The sequence below is a fragment of the Mixophyes fleayi genome, chromosome 8 (genome assembly GCF_038048845.1).
Source record: "Mixophyes fleayi isolate aMixFle1 chromosome 8, aMixFle1.hap1, whole genome shotgun sequence".
NCBI lineage: Eukaryota > Metazoa > Chordata > Amphibia > Anura > Limnodynastidae > Mixophyes > Mixophyes fleayi.
This window is the reverse complement of record NC_134409.1, coordinates 47,719,866-47,733,580: the sequence shown is the minus strand read 5'-3', so window position 1 is coordinate 47,733,580 and position 13,715 is coordinate 47,719,866. Positions and strand designations below refer to the sequence as shown.

Sequence of the window (13,715 nt, the reverse complement as noted above, 5' to 3'; positions counted from 1 at the left end):
ATGGAATGGTAATGGTGAAAGACAATAAACGGATGTAGTTGTAGCCAACTTATAATGACTGTGCTCCCTGCAGTGCGTATGCTGCCAAAAATTTAAAGTATTTATTTATTTTTGATGTTTCTGCTTAATACCGCTTTACATCGACACTGTGCCGTAATCAGGAATTTTGTTTGTGGAAAACAAATACTTAATCCAGACATTTGGGTGGGGATGTCACTTCCACAAAATAATTGCACCCTCAAACTGCTCTCACCAGTCCTGATATTGGGTAATTGAACAAGTTACTTACCTCTATTGGACACTCATTGTCATGTGTAATGTCCATGAAGAGTGCGTGGGCAATTTCAGGAACCAGCGGTCTGAGAGAGGGCTGTACAAAGGATCCCACAGGCTCACCACCATAGCGATAAACAAGCCGGCCTTCCTCATGGCTATTGTATGCGCTCATGGCCTCTGCGGAGTAAATATTAACTTCTGTCATCCACAGTATTCATTAGGTAGAAGTGTGATAAAAGCGGATATTGTGACCGACTAAAAAAACGCAATAAGCCAGTGTATGCAAATACATCTTATAATGAAATGTGAGACATTCATTTTGCAATTGAATAAACATATTAGTGTCATACTGTTTGTCATATATAGAGCCATTGGCACTGGGTCAGTGTTATTGTATATCTATATGCATATTTTAGTGATCTAAATTAAGGCGTGTGTGTAGAAATCACCTGCTTTCTGTTTCAGTCACTGTGGTGTAACAGAATAGCAGTTTGTTACAATATAAAAATAAGCCTTTTCTGTCATAGCAATATAATTATCACCTGTGACTGTCAATATATGCATGAGTTATTCTGAGGCAGAATGCAATTTTAAAATTAAACTGCAAAGAATGAACTGTTTATGGCCCCACCATTGTCACTATAGGGTCCCACCAGTGTGACTATACGGCCCCACCCGTGTCACTATAGGGTCCCACCAGTGTCACTATAGGGTCCCACCAGTGTCACTATACGGCCACACCTGTGCCACTATACGGCCCCACCATTGTCATTATATGGCCACACCATTGTCACTAATGTTCCACATACAGTGAAAACAGAACTTAAATGGTGGAAATGGATTGAAGGAAGAAATCGTTATCACTGATCCCTGTGGGAAACACATATTTGTGTATAAATAGATCAGGGAGTACATATAATGAACATTGCATCCTTTGGCTTTACAATACAGTTTACCCAACCTAGTATGAGATTTTGTCTTCAAACACTCGGTATGTGCGAAAGTTACAGAAAGAGTCGCCAGGTTACAAAGGGATTTTCCGATCTTGTTTTTGTGGTGCAACAATTTTGTGTTGTAAAAGAGTACACAGTAAAATTACAAATCTCACTTAATATCCAGTTAGAAAAGCAGAGGTCAGTGCAGAGTTAATGCATGCAAAAACCAAGCGGCCTACCTCGTATGAGAGAGTTAATGCTCAGTCTAGTGACAAACACATTGTCCAGCTCCTCACTCCCAGTGAATAGCTCAGCCACTACATACAAGTCCGGCTGCAACTTCCTAGCAGCATCCAGCAAGTACTACAAACAGCACAGCCAGGGAAGAGAGAAGGAAGAGAAGAAGAGAGGGCAATAGAGACAAAAGGTAAGCAGTAGAGGAAGACAACAAAGGTGAGAAAAGTAGGAGCGACAAAGAAAGAAGATAGAATAAGAATGAGAGAAGAGGGGATGAAATGGGAACATATTATGAGAGGCAACAGGAGGGGAAGAGAAAAGAAAGAATAGGAACAGCATAAGGAAAGTTAGGAGAGCATAAGAGTAAAGAGAAGACAAGAGAAAGAATCATGCAAATCAGAAGAAAAGAGTGACATGGGAGGGCATGACAAAGAGAAGAGCAGAAGAGGAGTGTGTGGGGCAAAGTGAGGCAATGACAGAATAAGGACAGATGGAAATTAATGGAAATAAAGTAAATGGAGTTAATAGAGTACTAGGCGCAGATGTGTTTGGGGTAGAGAATGAAGCCAATATCCATGCAGAGTAATGGGAGGCATGAAAGACATAGATCAGAAACCAGAGAGGATGCAGAGTTAGGGGGAGAAAAAAAAACAAAGCAGCATTTAGTATATGACTGCAGCATTATTGTTCATTAGAGCAGCAGCTTCATAGAGCAGATACCTCGAATGAGGCTGGTTATCCCCAGGCGGTTGACAAACACATTGTCGATATATTCACTGCCTGTGAACAGCTCAGCAATCACATAAAGATTGGGTCTGACTAACCGGGCCGCGGCCAGCATTTCCTACAGATACAAAGTGCTATGTGTAATACCGTAACACAAATAGGTGCACACTTCACAGACATACAGTACTGTGTGGAATACATTTACATACACACACACACACACACACACACACACACACACACACTGTTCCCAAACACCCACAAAAGATGATGTCAGTAATGAATTGACATTTAATGTATTTACTGTTGTACATGTACATACGTAATTATTATAGAGCTGCATATCAAAAGACTGAGCCCAACGTACAAAAATAGGCCTGTAGTCCCTCATTCATGAACACTGTCATCTCATTGATTGTGAAACTCCACAGATTTCCAGCACAGGCAACCAGGCTCTATAAACTGACAAATAGACATGTAGCAAACACTGCACTATTGACACAAGCATACAACATAACTCAGCATTCAAGTAAATAATTACCAAGCACAACAGTGCATGTTTCACTCGTGCTGAATTGTAACACAGATACTCACAGTGAAACATAAATACAGCCAACACATCTACTAGATTACAAATGAACACACAGAAACATAAAAGGATAAAACATCTGATAGGCTTCTTGGAATACATAAATAACAGCCCCTTAAACCCAGTAACAAACAGTCCCTGAAGAACTCAACACATAATTGTCCATGGAAGTTTATAAAAACTGTTCTAATGGGTCACTGTGTAGAAGAGATGGTATTTCCCATAAGGTTTTGCTATTTTTCTAATAAAGGTTAGAAAGTGAAGGATGAAATCTGACTGACTATGGGCAACACAACCTTTTCTATAATAGTTAGCTGTAACATTGTTTCATAAATGCCCCCATTTAAACTAAAGACAGAGGGCCTGATTCAAATCCGAACACAAACTGGCCGTAATTTACATGTTTCAAAAGAGCATGCAACTTGTGCGTAGTTCAGCCCAGATTCAAATGAAAGATAAATTCTAATTTGAATAGTGGTGGAAATATGCTCTGTACAAAGAGTACTTTCCGCACAAAAACACACATTACAGAATGAAGTATACGCACATGCGTATGTACAATAATTTCATATTGGAATGCACATAACTTTTTTTAATAAAAAAATATTGTATCATAAATTATAACAACTGCTGACAATTGAAAAAAAAATAAGCTTTTCAATCCATACATTTTTTGTTTCATAAATTATTTTACATTAGTTAACTAAATAATCAACTCTTCAATGCGTACAGTGCATACAATGTGTTTTGAAATAAATCTTAAATGCATTGTTCTGTGGTCTGTTCTCTGACTAATATGTGCAATTTGCAATCAAAGACTATGCCATGTCGGTCACCCCTATCATCTGGTATTTACATCAGTTTTTTGGCCATGCTCAGTACAGAATCACGCAAGATACGCTACACAAACAGATGTACACACGGAATTGAATCAGGGCCAAAGTTTCGCTTCAATAACCTACAATGCAAGTAGCAGCAATTAGTCTGACTAAAGTAGACTGCTTCAATATGATTAATTGCTGGCCCCTATGTATAATTGATGGCTGTTTATTACATCAGCATGACATCCCACCTATATTCATTCAAGTATATTACATACATCATTTTATTTAAAGCTCATCAAGGCATTCTTTCTTCAGTCTTGACTATGAATTATTACACTGGCTGCCATGAGACATATAGACACCTTACATGGATATCTATGTGTTTGTGTCTTTATTATTATTGTGACACATCAGGAACCCCCCCTCCCCCTAATGCTGAGCTGCTTACCTCAGCCACGTGAATGGGGGTAGAGTGACAGTTGTCAAGACGCACTCCATGAAAGTGTGTGGCGGTGATTTCTGTATATTTCCTCATGTGATTCCAAAGATAGGGACAGTCTGATGGCTTGTCACCATAACGCAGCTTTACACTGTCCCCCCAGCAGATTAGCTCTCTGCGCAGGTACACGTTGGAGTCTGCAAAGAGAAAAAAATATTTACTATGTTCAGCTTCTTACCATATGTGAAAGTTATTAGGAAATAAACACCACATGGCATATCAGACCTGCTCAATAGAAATACACAGCTGTCTCTGAATCTGGCCTGTGTGTGACTTAAAAAAAAAAAAAAAAGGGCGTGAGATTTAATTATTATACTTAATATGCAGCTTAGCATATCCTATGTTAACGGTATGTTTAAAGTATAAAAATTAAGTTAGTCACCTGTCTCTGACCCTGTGACCTCTCACATTATCAGCTGGCAAGGGCTAACAATGGTTACATAGCGGAAAAAATATATCCTAGCTACCATCTTTCCTTGGACACCGATGGACTAATTACTTCCGTCGAACAGTTACCTCCCAAAGCTGCAAGTGAAATTCCCCTTTCTCCTCCACCTCCTGATTCTTTAACTGACCCAAGCATAGGAAGCAATTATGGGTGGAAAATGTGTAACCATATTCCAGTTCTTAGAATTTTCCAGTAAGAATTATATGAATTTTCCATTTCACCTTTACATTGCAGCAAATATAAATAGGATCTACCAAAGCAGCCCCAAATGAATATCAGGGAAAAAGTGGTTTCTTATAGACCAATATTCACAAGCAGCTTGCAACCTAGCAGGCATGGGTAGTTTGTGTTGAAATACATGACCAGGCCTAAAGATTAATGGAAAAATTACCACACTGCTGCTCAGCAGAACTTTGCTCCGTTTAAAATTGGCTATAGAAATATCCACAAGACCCAGGGCCCTGGAACGGTTTACAAAGAGCAGCTACCACAGTAAGATCCTCATTAATTCTCATTGCTATAGAACTGGAGAGATTCATGTTTTATCAGCTTTGGGATTCCTTTATTATTCTCCTTTAGACATCTGACCACATAAAACTAACTTGCACTATCACCGATTCCCTGTTACACCTCCTCTATCAAGTAATTTAGCACTCATAGCTTCAAACCATTAATATCCTGCTCTGCCCCTGGCAGCACTCTCTCACTTGTGCCTCATACACATTATTGTCATTTTGCTACACTAGCAATTTTCACCAGCTCCAATACTGGATCACTAAACCACTTTTCTGGCCGCCTTTTATTTACTTTAATTCAGGATTTCTGAGGAGAGCTAGGCAGAAATGCAATTATACAAACGTACCAGAAAGAGCAGTAGAAAAGCTACATTGTGAGGTGCAAGTGTTAACTGGTAACTGAGATATCTACTGCCACGTTGGATAATGAAATTATGAGAGCCACTTGATCTGAAGAAAGGAAACGTCACACGTGCAAACCTTTTGGCAACAATTCTGCAACAGTCCCATAGTGCAACACATAAAATGTTGACACTAAAATCATTACTAACAACTAAGTTAGACTTTTGCAGCAAGTCCATTTACAATTGTATGTTCTTATTATTGCCTTTCATTTTTCTGCCCACCAATTCTGCAGCTTAAATAATCTGGTCACACACAGGTTTATCCTGCTGCTCGGCATGTATAAAGCCCTGTTTGGCCACACATGCAGGTCATCTAAGTAAAATAAATCCTACCATTTGATGACATTATTACCTGCTTTAAGGATTTTCTGGGCCACACATGCTGAGATTAGTTGCTGCATTATAGGAACACCCAACAAGCACATAGATCAGGTGTTGTTAATTGTCAGCTCATAGGGCTACAAGTTATGAACCCGCCATGAAAGCAACCTTGATTGAGGTGTTGGCTATTTCAGAATAAACACAATTTTGTGTAACAGATTTTTTCCATTTATTGAGCAGAATTGCCTACAAGTTTGCAGCAATATAAGTATCTAAATAAAATCTCTATATTTGGAAGTGTGCTAATAGTTGTTTTAAATGCTTTTAGCATCTGGCACCACTTTCTGCACTCCATGTATTACAGATGTGCTGATTGAATTTTCATATAGTATGCCACATTATAAGTAAATCCCTAGCCTAGACAATATTTCAAGCCTCCACCTCCGAAAATCGAACATTAAGCGCTATAAAATTGGGCCCTAATTTTTTATGCCTTGCTGCTAATTAGTAAACAAATTTAAGTGCAATCACAGTATCAAAACAATTTCTTGATTAGGAATCTCCTGCAAAGCTGGAGGCTCAAGGAAATGTGACTTCAGTGCGTTAGTGTGGGACAATCTATTTTGCATTGATGAAGATTCAGGAGAATCAGCAGTACTTTAAGTACAGTAGTTTATTATCCAACGTTCTCCAGTAGTGTCACACAGTGCAGGAACTGATAACTTCACTTCAGAGCTTCCTCAAGACTCTTGTGTATCCTTAATTGCCTCTACATTCTAAATATAACACCGCCTGTCACAACAGCCATGTGGCCATCATTTGGGATATCAGTAAGGGGATCTTACATACTTATAACATATTTCTTTATAAAGTGACAATATACTCCACAGCAACTGGAAGCAATGTTTCTATAAACAGTCTATTAAAATATAAAATATTTTAGAAAGACATTTACTGTAATCTACTGACACCTAAACATGAATGAGTTCTGTATTAAACTAACCGGATTCAGCAAAGTTCCGTAAAGGGTCATCAGCCATGACCCAGCCATTGTGAGCCATGAAGTTACATGATTTCTCTCGCTTGTGCATTAGCAGCTCCTCCTCTTCCAGGGACATTGCTCCAAATGGGAAAGTGAAGTATCTACAGAGGATAGAAAAGGTTATATAACACTTGGACCAACTGATATGTTTTACTGCTTCTTGGATCCATTAAATGTATAGCAAATATAGCTCATACAACAAAATACCATATACAGAGGTGATCAACAACTATTGCAGATTAGTATATCCACTTTGGAAACGCCTCCTTAATACAAACTGTCCCCGTGTAGAAATGAGTGCCCCCAGACACTCCCACCTTACCTGAAGTCAGGGTGTTACAATCTGTCCAGTCATCCCCATTAGAACTCATTGACGTTCTATTAAAGAAACTGGACAGATTTGGGGGCACATTTATCAATCATCGGAAAAAATGAAAAATAGTTATCAGTCCTTATCGCATGGATAAGGATTGAACTAGTTCTCAAATTTATTAAAAACGGATCACAGAAACAGCAGTTCCGATAAACTGCTGTTTCTGTGATAAAAAAAAAAAAAATCACACTTACCCCGCCTCTTCGGAATGCGATGCCCACGGATCTCCTCCAGGTCTTCTTCACTTGTCTTCTTACAGCAATTGCGCTTGTGCAGTTCGAAAAACTGCACATGCGCATAAAAACATCCCCGCTCTGTCTCTGCAACTATAGTTGCAGAGACAGCGGTGAGTGACAGGGAGGGATCATGTGATCCCTCCACATATGCGCTGTCCAGCTCTGCTCTTCGGAGCAGAGCTGACAGCTCTGAAATCTGACAATTTTGATAATGTACGCCAGCTTCAGCTTTTTTCGGAACTTGTTAGATTGCGGCCAGGAGCAGTCACCATACTGTTGAATGGTGACTGCTCCCAAAAACGGAGAGGAGTGCAAAGCAGCAGATATCCACGATATCTGCTGCGATGCACCTTTCATAAATATGCGGAGGACACAGAGGGACCTTAATTTCACAGTAAGTGCACTATCGTGCTTTCTTAAATATGCCCCTTGGTCCTCCAGCATTGTGATCTCACAGCATGGTTGATACTTGGTTTCAGTTAAGAAGAGTCCTGGGAGAAAACCCCTATTTGCTATGTGGGGGCAGGTTATATTAAGGGGGTGTTGTTCAAAATATGGACAGCCCTTTTAAAGACAAGCTCCAACTTATTTATAGAACTATAGATACCTAAAATATCATTGTACGTTTCTCCTGAAATTTACAAGATACATTCTCTGTGATACTGTATGTAAACGCTACCCAAAGGGTCATTATTTCCCCTGGTTACCATGGATATCTTTTCAACTCAGGTTCAGTTCCATAGGGCTATAACATGCAACTTGGAAGGTAAATAATCAGAATTTTAAATGGTTTGAAACCAGAGAAATGAGTGATCCTTCAGACTACCATTAGATGCACTCATCTGTAATATATGGAGCAGTGTGACCTTCAAAGGGAATAAGCATAACTACGGGAAACATGTGGATACATTTGCCCCAAGATACTCTTATCTACAGGTCGTTAGATGTGATGTGAGCTGAACTAAACTGTAAAGACCGAAAACAAAAAGAACTAGCAGATATCTACCGAATGGTCGTATAAAAAGGGAATGCAAAATTATAACGTTATCAATAAACATTAATAATATATTAACACAGCAATTATTAGGCTAGGGTGATTAAATCTCATGTAATTAATCATCCAAAGGAAAAAGAAAGTCTTCCTTCATGCAAGGTGATTAATTTGCAGATCATAGAATACAATGAGTGACAAAATGAGCAATCTCTGCTACAAAATTAATCTCTGGAGATTGCAGAACCAAAAATAGCCTATGTAGCATAGCCCTTACATTGACAACATAGTAACAAGCACATGTAGCAACAACATATCGTCCAAACAGGGGCCTTCCACTTAGTTTCAGTTAAAGGAGGGTTTAATTTAATGAGTGTAGCTTTTATAATAACAATTTTTCTACAATATCTGTGTTACCTTCAATTTTTCTACAGGTTATACATCACACATCAATTTCTATGTTATTTAAATCATTCTAAATCAGCAAAATAAAGCAAGACAAATCAGGCTGCACTCAGTGCATACATGTAATGGAATCCGTGTGATAATGAGTCATTCACAACTTGTGACGCCTAGTTGCAGTCCAACCTAGGTCATTAGATCCAATTCCAACTAACAGCAAGAAGATAAAAATGGAGAGAGGTGCCCACTGAATTTATGCATCCTTAAACCAGTTTGATATGTAAGCAATGGTAAATGCTGACTGAAGAATTTCATAGCTTTCAGAGGGAATGCTATGGAGAGTAGTATGTTCACAGAACGGTGCACAACCACGCAAAATCCCTCTACTACACTGAACTCTTTACAAAGTACTTCCAGTCATCAGCTATCAAAACCTGTATCATGATCATCATTTATTTATATAGCGCCACTAATTCCGCAGCGTTGTAACAATGCTTAGTTATCCAGCCTCTTTAAGAATGTAGCAGTTTAGTGAGCTCCTCACTGCATTTTATCTGCTTGTTGTGTTAAGCCTCTGAAATGTAAAACCCTTTTAAGGTTTAGTGTAGTACATACAGGGCCGGATTAAGGGAAGGGAGGCCCCCGGGCTAAGGATACTGTGAGGGCCCCCCCATGAGGCCTCCCCGTAAACTTACCTCCTTCTGTTGTTCCACTCCCTGTAGCAATTACGCGGTAAGTCCTACAGTGACAGCAGGCAGTTAACAGCATAGCATTTGCTGTTAGCTGCCTACCATTTTCCTTGAACAAGTGACAGTCAGTGACCCGATAAATGTCGGCGAGCCCTCCAGCTGCCCGTGGCCCCTGGGCTGTAGCCCCTTTAGCCCTATTGTTAATCCGGCTCTGAGTACATACATGTAGCAAGTCATGGCAACATACACGTACTGAGTCATGGAGAAGTGTGAGGACAGCACAATCTGTCAGCTTGAGTTACCGCTAACTACATGCCGAGATTAAACTCGGACACAAATAAAGCAACTTTAAAATTAACTATAAAAATTAAAATAACTGCAAACATAAATTACCTGGTGACTATGGGATCTTTCTTAGTTATGGCGCCAAGCTTTGGGCCATGGTTTGCTAGTCGTTCATAGGTCATGGTGCCCAACATGCAATTTACAGCCTAAATACAAAGAATAGATGTATGAAGCATCATATGTGACAAGGACACACATAATATGAGTAAGATGTAAGCAGCATGTATATAAAATAACATTCGGTTAACCTGTAATACTATAGATGCAGCAATATTTTTTAGCCTTATGCACGGAATTGCACTGCATTACCTATGTCCACTCACATCTAAGTGTATTATCTACATGTAGACATTGCATCTGGTGTGTGGTATCATGCCGTCAGGCTAAAGGAATGCTTTCTACCTGTAACCACAAACGCTGCGATTTTGATGGACAGGATTGTAATTTTAGTGGTTTTCAGACAATTTATCTGCAGATGTGTGTGGGGAGTTTTAGGGCCTGATTCATTAGTGATCTTATCTTGTGCAAAAGATAAGATGCTTATTTTTAAGAAGAAACTGGGAGATAAGAGTGAAGTCAAGATGAATTTTTATTTTAACTTAAGATATTCTTCACTTACGCAGTGGATTTTGCTTCTTATCTCCCTTTTCTGAGCATGCACAGAGTGAATCTGCTTAAGCAAAAAACAGCAGATAAGATCACTAATAAATCAGGCCCTTACTCTCCAACTATTGCCCAAACATAATTTCCATGATCCTCAGTTAGCCAAAATCCCACAAGGCTGAATAATTATGATATGAAGCCAGATAAAATCACACAGAATAGAAAGGCATATTCTTGCAAGGGACAATAAAATGAATAATTCAAGAAGATTGCCATGCATCATTAATGAGTATGTTGCATTGGTAACGCTTTGAGTGTATACCCCTCTTTGACGTAACATATATATTTATCACTCATTAGACACCACTGATGAACACTGTCTATGTACGACTCTGTACCACTGCTCTGAGCTGTACCTCAACACACAATAGAAGTGTTTCTGCGCTGTATGACTGTGTGCAATGTTGTACAGCCTTAAACATGCAGTGGTTTCTTAAATTAGGAGATTTACACCTGTTCATTATGAAAGTTCATCTGTTTGTGTTTCTCAGCATTAAGCTCATCCAGCCGTTTGCGGAACCAGGTGCAACATTCCTCGATGGCAGCAGGTCCATTACTGTAAGAATAGACAAGGTACACTTAGCTAGCAGCAAGTGTGGAAAAAGTCAGGGCAGAGGACAATAAAGGGGCAAAGTGACAATATCAGTCTGTGTGAAACAAGTGTGGCTCGTACCTGTGTGGTATGAAAGTGCCGAGAGCTATGTCCATATCTACAGTGCATCCAAAGCGTCTGTATTGTGGGTCCTGAATGATGACAAGGTGCTTTGGATCAGCTTTTGAACCTTTTTTCTGGCCACCTAAATACAAAGCAAAAATCACAATTTAGTTTTAATAGTGTCAGCCTTAGGGCCAAAGTAACTTGAAGTATTTACTAATCACTCCAAGAGGTAAATGTATCAATCTGAGGGGCATATTCAATTAGGATTTGCGGACGCGATTGTGCGTGCCCGCACGGGTCCCGGTACCACAACATTGCAAATTTCTGTGCACAGCCCATGCACAACCCATAGAGGCTGTGCACAGAAATCCGAGATGTTGCGCTACCGTAATGGCACTTTATAGGCGCAGCTGCGAGTAATCGTGGCCGCGAATCCTAACTGAATATGCCCCTGAGAGTTTCCTGCTGGTTTGAAAAGGGCAGATGTTGCCTATAGCAACCAATCAGATTCTAGCTATTATTTTGTAGAGTGCACTAAATACATGATAACTACAATTTCATTGGTTGCTATAGGCAACATCTCCACTTTTCAAACCTGCCAGAAACTCTCAGCTTGAAACATTTACCCCCAAGTATCCGGAGCGGAGCTATGTCGACTTAGTGCCCCAGATAAGATAAGTGTTGCTTACCGGAGGTAAGCAGGACTCTGAACTGTTCCACAGCTTTAGGAACGTTGACCTGGTAAAACTCCCACAGTTTGAGTTTGGGGAATACCTCCTCCCACATGATGCCACGGATATTCTGCAAAGAAAGTAAATGGGATAATTGCAGAGAATTTGAACACTGTCCCATCCCTAGGACAGTCATTATAGTATTACACATATGCCTAGGCCAAACCTCCCACTGCACCTACCAACAATATGACATCATGTATAATTAGAAAGGTATTAACACCTTTTATTCACAGAAAATCAAGTTTTGGCCACTATTCATTTTAGCACTTGTGGGAAGATGTTTTCAATTTCTTGATTATTGGCCTTATTAAAAACTTTGTCAGCAGCCTATTGTAATCAATTATAAAACTTATAGACAGAGTTTAAAATGTTTTATTTATATATGTAACTAGTAGACTGTCCTTTTAATTCTTCTCTTTATTTATATACTGCTTGTGTCACCCAGTTTCTATTCACTTTACCTGCTGCTTTCCACCAACATTCCTGCTGTACTGCTTATGTTTATATTAAGAGGTATGCCTAGAATATCAGTCTTCTGTGCAAAGCTCGATCAATGCGTAGGTATTGAGGGTACATTTCCATTTGTACAGCAAGGCATGTCAATTATATAATAATGTCAAATAGAAATCCACAAGCACCCATGAAGCAATCAGAGGGGTTCTCCACCTTCAGGTGACCTTGATTTGTGGTCTTGTACATGCCCATTTGCAAATCTGACTAAATACCTTGAGATTTCTTTTTAGACTCCTTCTGTGGCTTCAGCCATGTTTTTATCATCACCAGAGTTGTTTATTTTCATTGCCCGGGCATGCGAGTCATAGCTGCTGTCTGGAGAAGTTGTATCTTATGTAGAAAGCACAATAAGGCTGCATCATACCCCTGGGCAGCAGAAATAAAACATTCATGTCTGATGACAGTCAGACATGGTTTGAAAAACAGAAACAAGGCCATGAAGATAAAGCAATTCCTAAAGCAGTGTATTCCTTTAAACAGTTTATGTTGCCGTTACTGCTTGTGTCGTTTATAAATCACAAGATAATCCATCCTACAATCAATTACTGAAACAAATATTTTCTATATAGAAAAGAACAAGAGATAATATTGGAGCATTATAGTGTTTTCATTTGAGAATGTGTTTTCACTGGCATGTACTTGAGTTGGTAATTCAGTTCAGGGGTGATCTGAAAACCAGAAGTGTAATAAAGACGTTCCGCTGTCATGGCTTCGTTGAGTGAGCACATTTTGCTTGGTATAAGGGGTAAATATTGCAGTTGGGCATGTACAAGCCAAAACATTTAGTCATCAGAAGGGGATAATGTCCCTTGAATGGATATCATGTGCACTTCATTCCCTCTAACTCACATTCAGCTGCTGGTCATTCTGAATCAATGCTGGAAGCCCCCGTGCAGCGTACTTTCCATCCATCACTTTACAGGTCAGGTGCCATAAAGCCCTGTCCAGGAGCCAAGCTGGCTTAAGGTGGGGGGAGTTCACCAGATTGTACCCACACTCTGGGTGGTCTTGAATCCACTTGCTATTAGCAGCTGTGCAAATAAAGGGAAAACAGAGTGAATCTGTCTTATGCATGTGGGATATGCAATAGTAAAACACAAATGAGCACCCCTTTAGAGTTACTGTGTAGCAATACACAAGCTGTAACGACCATGACTCCAGAATGTTTGTATGTCTGCTTTAAGATGCCACACAAGTGACAGAATCACTATATCATTTGTCCACACCAGTAGGTCACATTTAATGAGATATAGTTGTTCAGCACTTAGGCCAAGTGGCTGGATCACTTCCGACCT

The 13,715-nt window shown here is 39.6% G+C and overlaps 1 protein-coding gene across 4 annotated transcripts in view; it reads right to left on the bottom strand.

The window, feature by feature from the left end:
- The window catches only part of AGL (amylo-alpha-1,6-glucosidase and 4-alpha-glucanotransferase), a 96,161-nt gene that overhangs the window by 27,196 nt on the left and 55,250 nt on the right, over positions 1-13,715 (bottom strand). For 3 of the 4 annotated variants that reach the window (XM_075182523.1, XM_075182521.1, XM_075182524.1), the window contains 9 exons: positions 13,270-13,451; positions 11,863-11,974; positions 11,189-11,312; positions 10,969-11,071; positions 9,901-9,998; positions 6,778-6,917; positions 4,036-4,223; positions 2,169-2,292; positions 290-453 (listed from right to left, as the gene is read on the bottom strand). In XM_075182523.1, the coding sequence (XP_075038624.1) occupies positions 290-453; positions 2,169-2,292; positions 4,036-4,223; positions 6,778-6,917; positions 9,901-9,998; positions 10,969-11,071; positions 11,189-11,312; positions 11,863-11,974; positions 13,270-13,451 (1,235 nt within the window). Of the gene's footprint in view, positions 1-289; positions 454-1,450; positions 1,575-2,168; positions 2,293-4,035; positions 4,224-6,777; positions 6,918-9,900; positions 9,999-10,968; positions 11,072-11,188; positions 11,313-11,862; positions 11,975-13,269; positions 13,452-13,715 lie in introns of all 4 variants that reach the window. The other variant, XM_075182522.1, reaches the window with a different exon arrangement.